We start from the raw sequence: 18,702 nt of genomic DNA, 5'->3' as shown, positions 1-18,702 counted from the left end.
TGACAAAGGACAAATAGATATGACGTGAGATCCTTGGGAATACTTACAAAACTACGTCATCAAAATATGAAAATTAAAGTAAGAAAGTTGAAAAAAATAATTTTAATTTAAAATAGACTCTAACTTTAATTAAAACAAATCATATTATTCACACTTTGCTTCAACTACTCTCTCACTCTCTCTCTCTCTCTCTCTAAAGACCAAAGCGAAAGTCTTTGCTTCGTTTTCCTCTTCACCTTGTCTGCAACTTCGATCCACCACATACTTTTTTTCTATCTTCCCCCAAAACACACCACAGAGATCCCTCTTCCGCCGTGTGAGGGGAGAGGCAAATGAGGGAATGTTCTCCTGGTTAGCAAGGATGGCTCTGTTTTGTCTGCGGCCGATGCGTCGGTACGGTCGTATGAACAGAGATGACGATGAAGAAGAAGATGATCACGAAGACTCCTCTGGAGGTGACTCGCTGCTCTGGTCTAGGGAGCTTGAGAGGCATTCTTTCGGTGATTTCTCCATGGCTGTCGTGCAAGCTAACGAGGTTGTTGAGGATCATAGCCAGGTGGAGACAGGGAAGGGAGCTGTCTTTGTTGGTGTCTATGATGGTCATGGTGGTCCTGAAGCTTCTAGATACATCTCTGACCATCTCTTTGGACATCTGATGAGTTAGTCTCTTTCTCTCTGGAACTGAGTCTTTTGTCTTTGATGAACAGTGAACTGAATCTTGACTTTAGACAACTTGTTTGACATTTGTTGAGCTGTCTTGTGAAGATTACAAAACTCTTCTTTTGACTTTGTCTCTCTTTCTCTGTTTTGTTTGTTTCTTGATTGGTTTGTATAGCTTTGTCTGTTGCAACTTGTTTGAACCTAACCACGCGGATGTGGTCGGATGTTATGGAAAATTGGAAAATGTGCTAAGCCTCCTGGGTTCGAAACTTACCACTTAAATTTATCCATTTTGGGTGGTTAGACGGCATAGTTATTTAACTCCCACGTAGAACAACCGGACTTGCCTGCTGTCATTAGTACAGCAGGTTCGTACGTCTCTGGTTCGAAACCTACCATTTAGATTTACCCATTTGTATGGTTAGGCAGTGTGGGTACTTAATTTCCACGTAGAGCAACCGGACTTGCCTGTCATCGGTAGAGCTGTCCCCCAGGAAATTAGTCAGACCTTCGGGTTCGGATATCCTGGATTATCAAAAAAAAAAAACTTGTCTGAACCTTTTTCTTGGTCCAAAAAAAACTTGTCTGAACCTTTGTCTTGGTCCAAAAAAAAACTTGTCTGAACCTTTGTCTTGTTCCTTTTGTCAGCTTCTTGATTAAACTGTTCTTTTGTAGGATTGTCGAAAGAACATGGCGGCATTACAGAGGAGACTCTAAGAGCTGCATATTCCGCAACCGAGGAAGGTTTCCTCACGCTCGTGAGAAGAACTTGCTCGTTAAAACCGTTAATAGCAGCCGTTGGATCTTGCTGTCTGGTGGGAGTTATCTGGAAAGGAACCTTGCTTATCGCCAACGTTGGAGACTCCCGCGCTGTTCTTGGTTCCATGAGTAGTACTAATAGATCAAACAAGATTGCAGCCGAGCAGCTGACTAGCGATCACAATGCCGCGTTGGAAGAAGTAAGACAAGAGCTCAAGTCTTTGCATCATGACGATCCCCACATCGTTGTCCTCAAACACGGCGTGTGGCGCATCAAAGGCATCATCCAGGTGTCTAGATCGATAGGGGACGCGTACTTGAAGCGCCCCGAGTTCTCTCTCGATCCTTCGTTTCCAAAGTTCCATCTCACCGAACGGCTGCAAAGACCGGTCCTATCGGCAGAGCCGTGCGTGTACACGAGAGTCTTGCAAACGAGCGATAAGTTTGTGATATTCGCGTCGGATGGGCTGTGGGAGCAGATGAGCAACCAGCAAGCTGTGGAGATAGTGAACAAACATCCTCGTCCCGGGATAGCGAGGAGGCTGGTGAGGAGAGCGATGAGCATAGCTGCGAAGAAGAGGGAGATGAGGTATGATGATTTGAAGAAAGTGGAGAGGGGAGTGAGGAGATTCTTTCATGATGATATAACGGTGGTTGTGGTGTTTGTGGACAATGAGCTTCTTATGGTGGAGAAAGCTACTGTTCCTGAGCTCTCCGTTAAAGGCTTCTCTCGTACCGTTGGACCTTCCAAGTTCAGTATCTTCTTTTCTTAAAAATAAAATGTTATTTTTCAACATTTATTATCTTTACTCCCACAGATATTAATTTATTATGTTAAAAGAGGAAAGAAAGAACACTGATGTTGTGGAATTGTAACTTTTATAAAGGATGGATTTTGTACTAACATGTTGATTTTAGTTACAAAACTGTAGGTATATCCTTCACTTTATATGAAAAATTAAGACACCATTACTTTTAGACCATCTCAAGAAAATAAGTGAGCTAGTACAACTTATTCACTAACACTAAAACTTCAATTCAAAAAAAAATTAAGCAAAAAAACCACTGTTCTGCTACCTCATATATATATAACAATCGCAAAACTATTTTCTATCTATTTAGATATTCAAACATAACTAACAATGTAACTTCTCTTTTAGAGCTTTAATATAGTAACCGTAGTGACAAAAAAACATTTACAACAAATCTTATCTTTTCTGTACTCTAAACATTTTGTATAATCATTTTTTTAACAAACAAATAGAAAAATAAAGTGTATTGAGAGATCAAACAAGTGTTGGAGGTGCCGTAGTGTTTAGCCAAGCTGGTTGAGTTTGAGGAGCAGCTCGGCGTAGAGGATCTCGTTCCAAGAGTCTGGAACTCCTGGGAGGCACCAGTGGCTGCAGTCTTGGTACAACAACGGTGTTTTCTTCTCTTCGTCCGATAAGATTTGTTTCCTATACACTGATGGGTGCCCGTCCTTTCTGTAGTCAGTTAATCTGGTGATGTTTAGATACGTGACTGGAGTTCTCATACCCTTTAACACACTCTCTAGCACCTTCATTTTGGACGGGTACGGTGTTAGATATGTCTCGTTCTTGATTGGTTCTGTTTCACTATCGCATGCTCCTCCTGAGTTCCATTGCCCACCACTGCAAAGCAAATCAATTTGTTTAAACATCAAGTGAGACCTTAGATTCCTATCAGAGACGCTAGTCCGATAATAGGCTAGTGAACCATTGACGTATAAGTCCCACATTTATAAAAATAAATAAATTATTTACATAAATTTTACTAAATTGAATATAGCCTCCAAAATTTCAGGACCGGCGGTGCCAAAGACAGTACCTGAAATGTGTAGCGGAAAAGCCCCGGAAGAAAACAAGGGACTTCTCAGGATTGACATTCTTCTCAACCCATCGACCCCATGTAGTCAAAGCTTTACGGAAAGCTTCAAGTACAGCGAGTTCATGATAAACATTGCTTCCTTCTTGATAATAATCCTCCCTTTTAAAACAACACACCAAAACATCATTTCTACATTATACAACACAAATGGAGAACAACTCTCATTATAGATTTTACCCTTTTGATGTTTTCTCATGAGTCCACCAATGTCCAGTATTAAAGACGATAATATCAGCTCCTTTGTATTGCTCTGAGGACTTCCCAATCAAATCCAGCCGAAGAGTCTCCTTCTTTGTTCCTTTCTTGTCAACAATCTCTGATTCTTGAACCAAGAACGGTGAAACAAAGAACTCCACCGTGCAGTTATAATCCTATCAAATAAAAAGACATAAACCAGATTTAGAAAATGAATTTGTGTAAGAGACATGAAGCAGCATGTACCTGGAAGACGAAGGAGTACTCAGCCTCCCCACGAAAATGATATCTTCCTCTAGCTTCATACACCTTACTCTCATCTTTCACTGATCCTTTTAGCATACAAACCAGAGACTCCCACATGTTCCTATTCAGAGAGTCTCCCACAAACGCTAGCCTTCTTCCTCTAAGCATCTCCAGCATAATACCTCCATTTAACCTTCATTTTCATTATATATTAATCTATCATTAGAAATTAATGTAATTTTTTGTCGGCTAAGCGAATGTAATTACTTTCGTTTCGAGATGATAAATTTTTATATTTTAATACATTATTTAATGATAAATTGGAAAATTTATTAAAATATAATTATGTTTATTAAAATTTTATTGGCTAAAATAATAAAAATAACTAATTACAAAAATATATATTGATAATCAAAATTTAATATAGTTTCTTAATATGTTGAAAATTATAAAATATACATTTTTTTGAAACTAGTATTAGAAATTAATTAGTAACGTACCTTGGTAAAGTACATGTCTTAGGTTTCCACTTCAGTTTCTGAAAATCTTTGTCGGGTCTTCCGTTTGAAATACAGTTAAACTGTTCATCGACAATCTTACACGAACCTGGTTCGTAAAGCGGGTACGTATCATCCTTGATCCATTCACCGTCGAAGAACTCACAGTTCTTCAGAGACTCACTCCATTTCTCCACCTCTTGTTTCACTGACGAGCTGGAGCTGGCCGTCACATCAACCGACACGGGTGCTTCCGACCGCGAAGGAGCTGCTGTCTGGTTTCGAACATCATCGCTGGTTAGTGTCGGAGATTTATCTGAAACCAGAGGTTGTGACGGGTTGGTTCTGTTTACGATTGGAGATTCAAAGGTAGTGGCTTTATCAACCGGAGTGAGATTCTCCGGCGCCGGTGCTTGTAAAGTACTGTTTTTGCCAGTGTAGGAGAAAATGGAAGAGAAGTGAGATCCTGAAGTGTTGTTGTCTGATGAAGGAGTAGTGGTGGAGAAGGACCAAGGAGAAGATGAGTTCGGAGAAGGGCTGAAAAAGGCAAGGAATAGAGTGAACGAGACGAATGTGATTACAAATGCGTAAACGAAAGTTGAAGTTTTTATCGGTTTCACGGCGGAGAAGAAGCTTCTTGTTTCGGCTGGTGTTGTTCCGCCGTGAATCAGCATGTATTTGACGGCGTTCGACGCCATGTAGGGAGAGAACAGCAGTCCACAGAGAAAGTGGGAATGTGGGGTTCGTGGCGCGTGACAAGTGTTTTTTTGGTGGTTGGAGAGAGAAAGAAGTTGCAGAGATGTGTCTTAAACTATGTTATATGAAAGAACACTTTTTTTATAACGACACCGTTAATGGAATGACTTAAAGTGGAGAGTTTCTATTAAAACACCACCTTGATTTAGTGGTTAATTACTACAAATCTACAATGCAAATTTCAAAGTGCATGTCGGTGGTTCGAGATTCAACTTTTTTAAATTTATTGGTTTTCATATCTCTATATGGCTCGTGTTCAAACCCCTAAAGAATAGTTGTTGGACTAATGCGAATTGGTTAAGGAGCTTAATAACACCGTACACCTTTGTACGGTGTAGTCATAAGTGTAGAGTAGTATTTTTTGTAATATTATCTAACGATTTAGCTTATAGATTACTGTGTTTACATCTGGTTAAAATGACAATCTATATTCAGTTATCTTAAAACATATGCTTGTATCCATAGAGTTTGATGATTTGAATCGAAGTAATAAAAGCCACATATATATCCAAATGATAACTTTGTTCTTCAATATATACATAGCTTTAATGGTAATTAGAGTATGTGGTTCAAAAGCTATGTGGTCTATAAATGGACCTTACAAAAAGAAAGAAAGATCGAGAAGACAACGATCAAAACTTAAATATGCCTTGACTCTTGATTTGGTAGATAATCAAAAGTTAGGTGGAAGGTTTGTTAAGAAGGAATGGGCTTGGAGGGAAATGTTAAAGCGTTTAGTACTTTACTTTCGTTACGTCAAACACAACCGTCGCTTTGGCCGAGTGGTTAAGGCGTGTGCCTGCTAAGTACATGGGGTTTCCCCGCGAGAGTTCGAATCTCTCAGGCGACGTTTTCCAAATTTTTTTTTTTGGTAAGCCCCCAATTCGTTGTCTGATTGTCTCCACTTACCAAATAACTGACAAACCGTGACATTTGAGTCTTGCTTTCAACTTCCGAGATATAAACTCTTACCAAAACATAAAATCTTCTTTATCTGCTTCACTAACACTAACAAAGATCAATGGGAATGAGAAGTTCATGCCTTATGTGGCTCTTAAAGAAGGTGTGCGTTAACCAAGTGATAAAACAAGATCAACGACACACCTAGACTTTCTTGAGAAGAGAGCCTTGCGCAGTTTCAAACCGCAGTGAGCTAATCATTGCCAATGCTGGATCTCAGACCGTGGCCACACAAGCTTTTAGAGTGCCAAAACTCAAGAGTGCTTGTGAGCCATTAACAGCAAGGAAAATATACACAATATTATCAACACAACTAATTCTTATATCAATAAACCAAATCATGATTCATGAAGCAAATCATACAAATCAGCGAAAGCTCTCAAATAGAGCTTTACAGAAAACCACATGGAGAAAAAAAAAACAAAGAAAACTAAAAGCTGCAGATCAAATTCAAACACAAACCTTTCCCATTTTACCAACACAAAGAATATGTTTCCCCAATCTCAAACCCTTGGAAACAACAATCTACGAGGCAGTCTCACAAAATAAGAAACAGATTCTTCCACGCACCTAGATTCAAGAAAAATTTCCTCTGCAGTCAAACGGTTAGTCAGAGCAGAGCATGTCTTCTCCTCTCGCTACTGTGGAATATGCTTTTCGACACTAAACTCGGATTTTTCCTTTTTTTTCAACTTTCTCTTCCTTTGGAATGCAACCGGCTGTAGAACTCGGTGAAGTCAAGCCGGAAGAAGAGGAATTTGAGATCTACAGATTGCTGGAGCGGCAAAAGAGACAGGAACGCATCTAGTGAGGTTGTGTACTCCTTTGCGATACTGTCCATGTCTTGACTCATGCTTTGAAGAAACTCTCCAGCACGCTGTGTTATGGCCTTTCTGCCCTCACTGATCCATGAACTTGATGAGTCTTGCGTTTTGTTTCTCTCTCGTCCCGGTTCTTTAGTTCTGCAGGCAAAAGGGGGTTAACTATATAACTCTTTTGTCAATTATAAATAAATCTAAAACAAAAGTTACCTTATTTGGAGCTCGTAGATCCCTTCATACAAACGATCTGCGTGACTCCTGAACCTTAATATAAGCTCAAAGAGGACGAAAAGCGATTTGCGTATGGTCTGAGACTCTTCACCGAGAAGAGACTTCCCAACGATGGAGTTGAGGTACTTCTCATGCGCTGCCAAAAGATCATCAAGGTCTTTAGCAGCTTCCATCTCTTTTGCAAAATTACACCACGACACCTCCAACACCTCGAACATGATGTAATACTGAAAGTTGGTAACGAAATGGTTCATCTCATTCCAAAGAACCTGGCACCTCCTCAGCGCCGAGAGAAGCTGCAGCTTCACCGAACTTTGGAGCTTCGCGAACGAGTTCGAAGTGATGCAGTTCGGTTTCATAGTCTTCCAAATCCCGATGAGAGCGTGTTCCACCCTTTTCAACCTCCAGAGGAAATTAAACACTCTCAGGTACTTCGACAGAACAGACTCTGTAAAGACAGTATCCAACGGAGCTCTTGCCTCGTACTCCAACGAGAACACATCCCAGCCTCTGTCTCCACTCCCGTGTGGCATCATCTTCACTTTCAACCTGTCTAGCACGTCGCGGTCATCGTACTGCGCGTTAGACGCTCGAACCGCAGCTTCGAGAAACCCAGCGAGCTCAAAGGAGCTAATATTATTCGCCGGCTCAGAGAGCTTAGGTCCCACAATATCCATCAAGTACTGCACAAAGTCACCTTGACCAAGCAGTAGATACCGCTTTATCGCTAGACAATGCTCCTTAAACTTATACCTCTCATACAAAACATCCAACAGACGCTTATCAATTCTCTTCGCCGCCTCGGCGACAAGATGCTCAAGGGCGTCAGTCTCCCCATACCCAATCCCTCCTCTCCTAGTCGTCGTCCCGGAGGCAGCTGCTGCTTCCGAAGCAGCATCTGCCCATCCGTGGTCATCGCAGCAAACACGAAGAAAGTTTATAGACTTCCCAGTCCTCAGAATCCTCTGAGCTAAGCTCGGAGAGATAAAGGACGGGAGCATCCCATGGTGAAGGTTATACCCTTCCCTCCAAAGCAAATCCACTTTAACCGGGTGGCTAACAACAAAGAACTCGCCGAAACTATCCTCCAGCTCCCCTTCCAGCACCCAGCTCCTCACCATTTCGAACAACGGAGAACACACACACCTCAGCAGACTCATCATAAAATCATGAACAAGCGGATCACCATGCTGCGCGTGCAAATGAATCGCCCCCGCCATTGCTCCCCCTCTCAGCACCCTACACTTATCAACCAAAACCGCCATCAGCCTCATCTTCACCTTCGGCTCCGCGAACCAAACAGACAACCTCCTCAAGGAAAGGTAACTACTACTCCCACCAGCAGATTCAGAAACCAAAGGGATAGGATTCATCCCCTGAGCTTCTAACACAGCCAACAGCTTATAGTAATCAGATAACTCATCCTGCAACGCCGCGCAAAAGGCTTGTCCAACGGTACCAACATCCTCATCCATGCTCTCGGATATGAAACTTTTGACTTTCTTGAACAACCAGCCTAGCTCGGAGAGGGTGCGAACCATAGTCCTGGTAGCGCGAGGGGTATTAATGTAATCAACCACCGCGTAACCGTCGATCTCGCTGTTGAACTTAACGTACTTCCCATCGATGCCTTGGCAAGCGTACAACACATCTCTAACTAAAACCTCCTCGGTGACTTCGTTCTCTTCTTTAATTAGATTCGCGTACTCTCTAAACGCCACGTCACGAAGATTCTCGGGATCTTTGCTAACTAACAGAACTCCGTTAGTTTTCTTGTTACCTAACGACGATGAAACGGCGGCGTTGAGATTGGGCAACAGGAGCGACGAATCGAGTTTGTTATCCTCGGAGACGATTCGGAGGAGGTAGAGGAGGGACCACTTGTTGTTGACGCTGCCGGGGCCCGTTTTGGAGGCGAACTTGGCGAAGAGATCGGCGAAGGCGAGGGCGTCGGAGGATTTGCCCTGGGTGGCGAGGCGGCGTTTGAGGGACTCGGCGATGGCGGAGGCGTCGGGGGAGACGGAGGGGGTGAGGCGGCTGCGGAGGATGCGGTGGGCGAAGCGGAGGGTTTTGAGGAAGGTAGGGGAGGTGGGATCGGGGTTGGGGGTTTGGGGGTTTTGGGAGAGGAGGCGGAGGACGAGCTCGTGGACTAGATCTGATGCTTTTTGATGATCGTCTTCTTCCATTACTACTCTTTCTTCTTCTTCGTTTTTCATTGTTATTGGATTTTGTGTTTTTGCGATTTGCAGAGTGAAGTGGTGAGGGGAGGCGCCGCGATGAGATGGGCTCGGCTCTCTTTTGGACTTTCCTCGGCGGGCAATTGAAATTATTTGCAATCCAAAAATATTGGGGGAAAATATTATGTGTGATTTATATGTTAAAAAATAATAATAAAATTTGTTAAAAGACATTGAAAAATTCAAAAAAATATGATACATTTATTATAGTGATTTAACGTGTTTTATTAATATGTATGAAAATACTGGAAAGTCTATCTTTGTAAAACGGAAAGAATAAAATTAAAATTCTATAATAGATAATTGCTAGCTTGTGATTGATCAGCATATTAAGGAAATAAATTGAACCAAAAATTGTTTCCTCGTTACTCTATTAAAAAAACATTTACAATTTTTATGTAAAACCGAAAAGGTAGCAAAGAATGAGTTACTAGTTTATTTATATACTTTATTCATTTCACCTCATTAATTTATATACTTTTTTCGTTTCATTTTATATGTTATACTCTTAATTAATATATTGTTTTATTTGATTTAATTGATTCATGAACTGAAAGACATGATAAAATAGAAAATTTATCAAATATTTTTGTTAAAAATAGAAAATGGTATTTATAATGAAATATAAAGTTTACAACAACATTTAAAATGCAACGGAAAAACTATTAATTGAGAAAATATTATTATTTATGAAGAAAAGGTAAAAATGAATTTCTAATAATTTTAAAATTTTGTTGTGAAAATCTCAAAATGAGGATCTGTATGAAACAGAAGGAATAATTGACCACAAAATATTTCCTCTAACTAATATTTTCCCCTTAACCGTAGATAAATATCTAAATATCCATTTTTATGCTAAATTCTCATCGGATACCCATTAATACACTTAGATTCTATTTACTTAAATATCTTATCATATGTGAGTTAATGCCTTGCACACAATTTAGAAATGACACCTATAAATATACACATTTGTACTTAAATACTCACATAAATACCGAAATACATGTATGTACTCTTCCTCATCTCTCTATCTCTCTCCAGCACCTTTATGATGTTTTTTTTTGGGTTTATATGATTACAGTTTACGAGGATAATCACTTCAATAAACAATTGGGTTTAAATAATAATCGCTTCAAAGGCAAGCAGAGAGAGAGAGGCTTTGAAAGTAAAAAATCTTTATGCAAATAATCACAATCAACTAACTGATTAGTGATAATGATACTCCTTCTCTCTTAAGTGCCGCCTCCTCTACGTAATCACCTCACTCTCTCTCCCTCTCACTCACTCTTCTCTCTCTCTTCTCTTTTGCATGCGATTCGGCTTTTAGCGGCGGCTGCGGCGGAGGCGATGATGATGCTACATTGATTCAATCTCTCTCGAAAGAGGTGAACCATTTTTTTTTTCTCTCTGGCGTTATTCGTCTCTTGTGTGTTGGAGTTTTCTCTAGTGGCCGTTTATTTTGTTTTATCTGTGGAAAAAAATAAAATCGACCTAACTTTGCATTTTCTTGTGTCCAAGTGTTCTCAGCTCTTAGGTAGTGGCAGTTTCGTAATTCTCACTCGTCTTCCTGCGATTGTGAGTCTCTCTGATTCGCTTGAAGCTTGTGCGTTTCCTGGTAAGCTGTGTAACTCCCCCTCCATTAAACACCGTCGTTTCAGTTTGCTATTAGCTCTATGTGTTTTTTCTCGTGGAGTACCGTATGATTGGCTAAAGAGAGAGCCTTTGTAGCGAACTGTTTTGAGAACTTTATCACCTCCTGAGCTTAAGTTTGTTTACAATTTGGAGTCTTTGGCTAATTAGAAACTCAAAGCATCGTTCTTGTCTGTACATTGTACATTGTGTAATATCTTAAAGGAGGAGATAATAGTCCCCTGTTACTCGCCCATTTAAAAACGCTGTCGTTTCGATTTGCTACTAGCTCTGTGGAGTACCTATTCTTTAGCTAATTAGAAACTCAAAGCATCATTCTTGTTTGTACATTGTGTATATATATCTTTAGGAGGAGACTTGTTGCTTTTGTTTATTTGATAAAAAAGCTGCATACTTTCTTCTGTGTTTTCAGTCTCTGCAAGGGTTCGAATTTGGGTTTGTGATGGCGCCCAGACAAGTACCAAAGTCGAGAAAAGCTGGGTCTAGTAGTAAGTTAAAGGCTGCTAACTCTTCCCCTGCTTCTTCAACAGCCTCGTCTCCGATACTTTATCAAGAGACGTCTGTGGATAGCCATAGCTCCCCTACTTCTTCCTCTGTTCGAAGCAAGGCTCAGTATACAGGAAGGGTGCCGCAGACTGCTTCTCAGTCCAAAGAGAACGTCACTGTGACTGTTCGTTTTCGTCCTCTCAGGTAATAGGATTCAAACGTTGAGTTGATGTTTGTCCTGTGAAGTTGACTTCGGTGTATGTGTGATGTAGTCCGAGGGAAATTCGCAGAGGGGAGGAGATTGCGTGGTATGCAGATGGGGAAACAATTGTGCGGAATGAGCATACTCAGTCAATAGCTTATGCCTATGGTTAGTCTTATTAACAGTTTGACTAGTGTCACGAGGTTCTGTAAGCATAAGAATTAAACTAAGATGTCAAATACCGTTCTGTCATATTTTTTTTTTGGTAAAATTCGTTCTGTGATATTGTTTCTTGAAGTTCTTTTCCTTTATTGCAGATCGTGTTTTTGGGCCTACAACAACAACACGCCAGGTCTATGATGTCTCTGCTCAGCATGTCGTTAATGGTGCTATGGAGGGGACCAATGGTATGCAGTAAACACTTCTCATCATGAACAGTTTGCATGATTATTCATTTGGAAGTTAGAACATGAGATCTTTGACTTGGCAGACTGTATCCAGTGCTTGTTTTAGTCTCTAGAACATTTTGGAGTTAGACTTTTTTTTGACAATTGATATTAAGTGTGATGACTTTGAGTGTTAATCCAACCACAGGGACCATTTTTGCGTACGGTGTGACAAGCAGTGGAAAAACTCACACTATGCATGTAAGATTCACTAATCATAAAATCCAAAAAAAAAAAAGATTCATTCATCATGATATTTCTTGTCATAGAACAGTTTTGTTTGGTTCAAATTTCAGGGTGATCAAAGATCTCCTGGTATTATCCCATTAGCCGTGAAAGATGCTTTCGACATTATACAAGAGGTACTTCGTGGGATGTTGATTAGTCTAGTTCCCCTGGCTTAAGTGCTAGCTACGTCATACATTTATTCTTTTCATTTTTTTGCAGACACCAAGACGAGAATTTCTCCTACGTGTTTCATACTTGGAAATTTATAATGAGGTCCTACTCACTACTGTTTTTTTTCTCTCCATTCCCTATCGTCAACTTCACCAGCGGTGCTGAATGATAATCAGATTCTGCTTAGATTTTTCTTAATAATCTTAAGGTTCATTTTACCTCAGGTTGTCAATGATTTACTGAACCCAGTAGGACAAAATTTGAGGATCAGAGAAGATGAGCAGGTATTGGTAACATGCATAGTTGCTGATTTTCTTGTCTTATAACATCTTCTTTTGTGACTATAGTATAGTGTACATCATAGAATCCCAAACCTTGCCACCATATATTTTTTTTAGTTAGAGGAGACATCTTTTCTCTGGTAGATGCTTGAAAGTACTTGCTCCATTTTCTTATAAAAATGTTATTCTTTGGGATCCTGCAAATACAGTGTGAAAATTGGTTCGATTATCAATATTTGAATGTACTGGGTCTCATTTCTTATTCAAGTATACTAGATCTAAAGTTGCTGCTGTTAGCTTGTGTATGGTCTAAGAAGTTTATAGTAGACTTGACTATCATCTCTTTATGCTGATTATAGGGAGCTTTTATTGAGGGGATTAAAGAAGAAGTTGTGCTATCCCCTGCTCATGCGCTTTCTCTTATAGCAGCTGGAGAAGGTAGGTGTTTCCATGTTTTTCTTTAATTGAAAAGGCTTACTCTAGAACCTAACGGTTCCAGCAGAACTGAACCAGTCATTGTAATTTTTCTTTCGATTTCTAAGTTTTTTTCCTCTTATGTGATGTGATATAGCAGTTCTAAAGATTACCTTTCTCTTTCCTGATTATTAATCCTTGTGAATCTAGTACTTTTCATGTCAGTCATCTTAATAAAATTTCCGTTTGATGGCAGAGCACCGACATATTGGATCCACAAGTTTTAATTTGCTCAGCAGCCGGAGCCATACAATGTTTACCCTGGTATGTTTATTTTCTTCTCTTCCAAAGCAAGGGGAGACTTATTTCTTTGTGAACTTGCTATATCATTGCCCCTCATCAAAATACAATTGTGGTATTTGGCACACGACATTTTTAAAACAAACCATCTTTTGTTGTTTTAGACGGGAAAATAGGAACAGTTTTGCTTTCTTTCGTATCTACCAATAAAGCTAATACCGTTTTTGACAGACCATAGAGAGTAGTCCCTTGGGTGGCAACAATGAAGGTGAAGCTGTACATCTCTCGCAGCTGGTATATAACCTTTTCTTCAACTCTGGGGCAAAAACTCATATCAACTGTTTATTATTGCATTATCTGAGCACTTAAAGGTGAACAATTTATTAACTGCTCATAATTTCACTTATATCTGCAGAACCTCATTGATCTGGCAGGTTCCGAGAGCTCCAAGGCTGCAACCAGTGGTCTAAGGCGCAAGGAAGGGTCTTATATTAATAAAAGTTTGCTGACTTTAGGGACGGTGAGTTCTTGGTTAACACTGTTTTAGCCAAGCAGCATCAGCTTATCGAACTTTAATTAGAACTTCTTTACATTTTGTTAAATAATCTGCAATATTCTGAAGTTGAATGTTTCTTTTATAATCTTGTAGGTAATATCAAAGCTTACAGATAGGAAGGCTAGTCACGTACCATTTAGGGACTCTAAATTAACCAGACTGCTTCAGTCCTCGTTGAGTGGTCATGGACGTGTATCTGTAAGTGTTGCTAGAGAGCTCTTTTAGCTTCTTATTGCAAGAAATGCCACGAACAGTATGACCATAGGCAGTAGAAAACGATTCCTTTAATCGACTTAAACTAATCGATTGATTCATCTCTATATGGTTAGCTCATATGTACAGTGACTCCTGCATCAAGCTGCACCGAAGAAACACATAACACACTAAAATTTGCCCATCGTGCAAAGCATATCGAAATTCAAGCCGCACAGAACAAGGTCAGTCACATCTATTCTCTCAATGCATGTATGTATGTTCTTTCTTTATTTCTAAACCCAATAAAAAATACAGATAATTGATGAGAAATCATTAATCAAGAAGTACCAAAACGAGATTCGCCAACTCAAGGAGGAGCTAGAGGAGCTTAAACAAGGAATTAAACCAGTTTCTCATCTAAAGGACATTAGTGAAGATAATATTGTTCTCCTGAAGCAAAAAGTAAGTTTCTCTCTCATTGATCCCTATACTTGAACCGTATTGTGCTTCAGTTTTGGATAATTGAAATCTGATTTGCTTGATTTTCTTTTCTATGTGGTTATAATAGCTAGAAGAAGAGGAGGATGCTAAAGCAGCTCTCTTGAGTCGAATCCAACGGCTGACAAAGTTAATTCTGGTGTCTGCTAAAACTCCACAAACATCACGAGTTTCTCATCGTGTTGTTCCTCGGAGGAGACACTCATTTGGACAAGAGGAGGTAAAGTTAATTACTTGTTTTGCAGCATGTCTGCTGATTACTATTTTTTTTTTGGCTGATGTTAGTTGATAATTCATGGCCAGCTTGCTTACTTACCATACAAGAGGCGTGATTTGATGGATGAAGAGAACCTTGAATTATATGTTTCTGGTGAAGCTAATCCTGAGATAATAGATAATGATGCGTTTAGAGAAGAAAAAAAGACCAGGAAGCATGGACTACTTAATTGGTTGAAACTTAAGGTACACATCTGATTCTAGAATTTATATGGCTTTGATAAAAATTTCTCATTACTGTTTTATTATCAGAAAAAGGACAACGGTTTGGGGGAATCAAGCATCAGCGACAAGTCGAGTGCGGTCAAGTCTAACAGTACACTGTCAACTCCTCAAGGGGAAGGCAGTAATTTTCATACCGAATCAAAGCTTTCAGAAGGCTCACCATTAGAGCCTGGGGAAGATGTAGAATCCCTTGGAGACAGCTCTCATGAGATAGAGACACCTGAGGTGCATTAAAATTTTCTCACAGCTAATATCACATTCCATTTACAACAAGTGATGCAAGATCTTAAGACAATGTGTACTTATTTCCCAGGCTAGAAGAAGAACAATCGACCAGATGGATATACTGAGGGAACAACAAAAGATTTTATCCGAGGAGATGGCGCTACAGTCAAAGTCTTTTAAACAGTTGTCAGAAGAGGCCACCAAAGCCCCTGAAAATGAAGAAATCAAAGTAATATTTTGCATTCTGTTTCCTGATCTTTATCAAAATATGCGCATTATTTACCTTCCTTGGATTTGTGCAGGCGGAGATTATAAACCTCAACGATGATATCAAGGCGAAGAACGAGCAGATTGCTGAGTTGGGGAAACAGATTTTGGATTTTGTAATGACATCACATGATGCACTGGATAAGTCTGATATCGTGCAGGTGGATTAACATTTTTCAAATTATCATACAATTGCCTTGTGCTTCTTTGTTCTAGCATCCTCAAGTGTAATCTCTATTATCTGCAGGCTGTTTCTGAAATGAGGGCTCAACTAAACGAGAAGAGTTTTGAACTCGAGGTGCTGAAACTCTCTCTGTTTACACATTATTAAATGAAACTGAACCTAAGATGCCTTTGCCTGATACTTTTCATTTTGTTTATAGGTTAAAGCTGCAGATAATCGTATTATTCAGGAACAACTCAACCAAAAGGTTCAGATAATATTTCGCCTTAGACCCTTCGAAGCTAGTGTGCATGCAGACATGTGGGAGAAATCTGTAACTGATAACAACTCTTTTTTTCCTGCAGACATGTGAATGTGAAGCGTTGCAAGAAGAGGTTGCAAACCTAAAGCAGCAGCTCTCTGACGCTCTGGAACTTGGAGCTATGAGATCTATCACAAGTCACATGCAACAAAATGAAGAAAAAGTCATACAAGCACAGGTGAAATTTCCCATATTATTGTCTTCTTCCCCTAATACTTGATCTTGGAAAAAAATCTAAAGCATTTTTTTAATCTGGCTGAGACATGACCAGGCATTTGAGATTGAGGAGCTTAAACTGAAAGCTGCAGAGCTTAGCGAGTTAAAGGAAGAGCTAGAACTCCGAAACCAGAAACTCGCGGAAGAGAGTTCATACGCGAAAGAGCTCGCTTCAGCGGCTGCAGTTGAGCTCAGGGCATTGTCTGAGGAAGTAGCAAGCCTTATGAACCGCAACGAGAGGCTGGCAGGTGATCTAGCTGCAGCAGCGCATAAGAGCTCGCCTACACCTCGAGGCAAGACAGGGAACCCGAGGAACGGAAGGAAAGAGAGTCCTCTTGTAAAGAGGAAAGAGCAAGAGAGCTCGCTGATGGAACTGAAGAGAGAATTGAGTATGATCAAAGAGCGTGAAGTTTCGTTTGAAGCTGCTCTCGTTGAGAAAGTTCAAAGAGAAGCAGAGCTGCAAAGAACAATAGAAGAGTCGAAAGAAAGAGAAGCGTATCTGGAGAATGAACTTGCTAACATGTGGGTTCTTGTTGCCAAGCTGAGGAGATCCCAAGGAGATAATTCAGATATCTCAGTGTCAGAGACTCGACAACAAACCGGTCATTTTGGGACTTGAGTATGCTTCGAGCTGCAATAAATTGATTTGAGATTCGTGAATTATTAGTTTGTGTATTTTATTTGCAATTCTCATTTTCCTTCTGCCGCTTGGCTGTGTTTTTCTCTTTGTTGACAGTATTGTAAAGTAAGTATCCTAAAGGCAAATGAAAGACTCTTTGTGCAAATTTTAGTCGTGCTATGGACATTTTTGTTTTGTATAATCAATAGACAACCTAAGTGTAACACCTGACCGCCCTGTCAGTGGCTCTCATGTCTATTCCCTCGATTTGTTAATTTTAGAGGTTCCAAATATGTGTTTAATCACTATATAATCACCATGTGACATTTTTGTATGTTTTGACCTCATTCGCAAAATATCGCGAAACATTACTCATTATTCCAGTTCAAATATATTTAGTTTGAGAACAAGTGACCGTAAAATATGTCAATTTTGATGATTTAGATAATCAAATCAATTTTATTTAAGATTATATTGTATACCAAAAATTATGATGTTACACTGAATTTCAACATGGAGCTTAATTGCATAGAGAAGTATAGACATAAACATGATTGCATGTTCATCACTAGATTAGCTTATGTATATGATTTCTAAGACATGCTAACCTCAATGAAGAGAAGATTATGTACAAGCAATCCGAATCAAAATCAGACTGGATAGGGAAAGTTAAACCTTAAAACTTTGAATGTGTATCGTCTGCAACTTCATTATGTTTCAGAAAACGAACACCAAATCAGTATCCAGCTACTAGAAAAGACATAAGATTTTACATGTGTACACAGAATCTAGTATGCACTTGGTTTATGTTACACCCAAAAGTAGACGTACGTGGAAAATGGTGAGCCAAATAACAAATGTGAAGTGAGACATCATTTTCTTGTTCTATATTTAGGTCATATAATTTTGTTATCATTTGCCTTTTTTCTATTCACACTTGATACTTTAGGTTAAGATTTTAATATGTGGGACATGAAAATTTCCTTTATTTATGATGAAACGTTTTCTTTGTACTTTGTACAACCCAAGTTAGATTGAAATTAAAAATAGATGTAGGACGGTATGTACCCACCACTGTCTTTTCTCACATCACACATCAATAATTGTGTTGCACATCAACTAGGATCCGATGTTTAGTTTCCTCGAATAATCATGGAGTCAGGATAATACATTATTCTAGTTAAAACTTCTCAGTTCATGCGTAACTATAGAATTGAAGACACGTCTTTTACAGTGTTTTATTGTTCTATGTTCGAATCATAGGATAACTATACTTGTATGTTGGTTTGTGTAGGCCGATACATTGCTCTCAGGTCCTTTTTGCCTAGACGGATGCCTATTTCTTGACAGAAAATAAGCTATTAAATACCGCATATGTTGTATATATACATCAAAGTTTTTTAACAAATAATTAAGAACATATTTATTTGGTTTGTCTTATATTGACTGGAGTAAATACAATAAAAAGTTAAACTTAGTGGTGATGTTTACTTGGGACCCTTTTGCGATTCCATTTTGATTTGAGAGTTAATTAATGTTATTGGCGTGGAAATTCCATGACCAACCAAAACATATTTTCAAAGCAAGTAGATTAACCAGAATTGAGGAAATAAATAGAAAATGATCGAGCTAACAAATATATTTGTTATTGAATTTTCGATTTTCTTAACTACTTTTAGTGACACTTTA

At 39.3% G+C, this 18,702-nt stretch overlaps 4 protein-coding genes and 1 non-coding gene across 6 annotated transcripts; 3 read left to right on the top strand and 2 right to left on the bottom strand.

Annotated features, from left to right (window-relative positions):
* The first annotated feature begins 146 nt into the window (after positions 1-146).
* LOC106422593 (probable protein phosphatase 2C 68) lies at positions 147-2,323 on the top strand. Its single transcript, XM_013863372.2, has 2 exons — positions 147-659; positions 1,336-2,323. Exons 1-2 carry the CDS (start codon positions 341-343, stop codon positions 2,190-2,192), a joined length of 1,176 nt encoding a protein of 391 aa, XP_013718826.1. The 5' UTR covers positions 147-340; the 3' UTR covers positions 2,193-2,323.
* A 120-nt stretch (positions 2,324-2,443) lies between these two features.
* LOC106398455 (protein trichome birefringence-like) lies at positions 2,444-6,143 on the bottom strand. Its single transcript, XM_013839006.3, has 5 exons — positions 4,269-6,143; positions 3,769-3,961; positions 3,505-3,698; positions 3,268-3,426; positions 2,444-3,071 (listed from the first exon to the last, which is right to left on the bottom strand). The coding sequence occupies exons 1-5, from the start codon at positions 4,961-4,963 to the stop codon at positions 2,735-2,737; spliced, it is 1,578 nt and encodes a 525-aa protein (XP_013694460.3). The 5' UTR covers positions 4,964-6,143; the 3' UTR covers positions 2,444-2,734.
* On the top strand, positions 5,790-5,871 carry TRNAS-GCU. The gene has a single exon. It is a non-coding gene; the product is annotated as a tRNA-Ser (tRNA).
* Positions 6,144-6,280: 137 nt separating the features above from the next.
* On the bottom strand, positions 6,281-9,359 carry LOC106397277 (gamma-tubulin complex component 3-like). Its single transcript, XM_048746702.1, has 2 exons — positions 7,013-9,359; positions 6,281-6,943 (listed from the first exon to the last, which is right to left on the bottom strand). Exons 1-2 carry the CDS (start codon positions 9,247-9,249, stop codon positions 6,670-6,672), a joined length of 2,511 nt encoding a protein of 836 aa, XP_048602659.1. The 5' UTR covers positions 9,250-9,359; the 3' UTR covers positions 6,281-6,669.
* A 1,069-nt stretch (positions 9,360-10,428) lies between these two features.
* LOC106422597 (kinesin-like protein KIN-7L, chloroplastic) lies at positions 10,429-17,179 on the top strand. 2 transcript variants are annotated; one of them, XM_013863375.3, is made up of 25 exons: positions 10,429-10,658; positions 10,792-10,888; positions 11,336-11,613; positions 11,682-11,779; positions 11,929-12,018; positions 12,206-12,258; positions 12,354-12,419; positions 12,505-12,558; positions 12,681-12,740; positions 13,097-13,175; positions 13,408-13,475; positions 13,683-13,745; positions 13,867-13,971; positions 14,101-14,205; positions 14,337-14,444; positions 14,518-14,664; positions 14,771-14,920; positions 15,004-15,162; positions 15,229-15,426; positions 15,515-15,655; positions 15,729-15,854; positions 15,941-15,991; positions 16,077-16,124; positions 16,222-16,356; positions 16,450-17,179. In XM_013863375.3, the coding sequence occupies exons 3-25, from the start codon at positions 11,366-11,368 to the stop codon at positions 17,011-17,013; spliced, it is 2,916 nt and encodes a 971-aa protein (XP_013718829.1). In that variant the 5' UTR covers positions 10,429-10,658; positions 10,792-10,888; positions 11,336-11,365; the 3' UTR covers positions 17,014-17,179. The 2 variants fall into 2 exon arrangements, with proteins under 2 accessions (XP_013718829.1, XP_013718830.1); XM_013863376.3 differs by having other exon boundaries at positions 10,471-10,658; positions 10,801-10,888.
* The last annotated feature ends 1,523 nt before the right edge of the window (positions 17,180-18,702 follow it).

Source organism: Brassica napus, chromosome C2 (assembly GCF_020379485.1).
Source record: "Brassica napus cultivar Da-Ae chromosome C2, Da-Ae, whole genome shotgun sequence".
Taxonomy (NCBI): domain Eukaryota; kingdom Viridiplantae; phylum Streptophyta; class Magnoliopsida; order Brassicales; family Brassicaceae; genus Brassica; species Brassica napus.
This window is presented reverse-complemented; position numbering and strand designations above follow the sequence as displayed.

Bases quoted from the DNA above. Each gene is read 5' to 3' on its own strand.
- LOC106422593 (XM_013863372.2), top strand. From the start codon at position 341: ATGTTCTCCTGGTTAGCAAGGATGGCTCTGTTTTGTCTGCGGCCGATG. The intron at 660-1,335 runs GTTAGTCTCTTT...GTTCTTTTGTAG, and splicing joins TCTCTTTGGACATCTGATGA to GATTGTCGAAAGAACATGGC.
- LOC106398455 (XM_013839006.3), bottom strand. From the start codon at position 4,963: ATGGCGTCGAACGCCGTCAAATACATGCTGATTCACGGCGGAACAACA. The intron at 3,962-4,268 runs GTACGTTACTAA...ATGAAAATGAAG, and splicing joins AAGACATGTACTTTACCAAG to GTTAAATGGAGGTATTATGC. The intron at 3,699-3,768 runs GTACATGCTGCT...TTTATTTGATAG, and splicing joins AGTACTCCTTCGTCTTCCAG to GATTATAACTGCACGGTGGA.
- LOC106397277 (XM_048746702.1), bottom strand. From the start codon at position 9,249: ATGAAAAACGAAGAAGAAGAAAGAGTAGTAATGGAAGAAGACGATCAT. The intron at 6,944-7,012 runs GTAACTTTTGTT...TTTTGCCTGCAG, and splicing joins ATCTACGAGCTCCAAATAAG to AACTAAAGAACCGGGACGAG.
- LOC106422597 (XM_013863375.3), top strand. From the start codon at position 11,366: ATGGCGCCCAGACAAGTACCAAAGTCGAGAAAAGCTGGGTCTAGTAGT. The intron at 16,125-16,221 runs GTTCAGATAATA...TTTTTCCTGCAG, and splicing joins AGGAACAACTCAACCAAAAG to ACATGTGAATGTGAAGCGTT. The intron at 16,357-16,449 runs GTGAAATTTCCC...AGACATGACCAG, and splicing joins AAAAAGTCATACAAGCACAG to GCATTTGAGATTGAGGAGCT.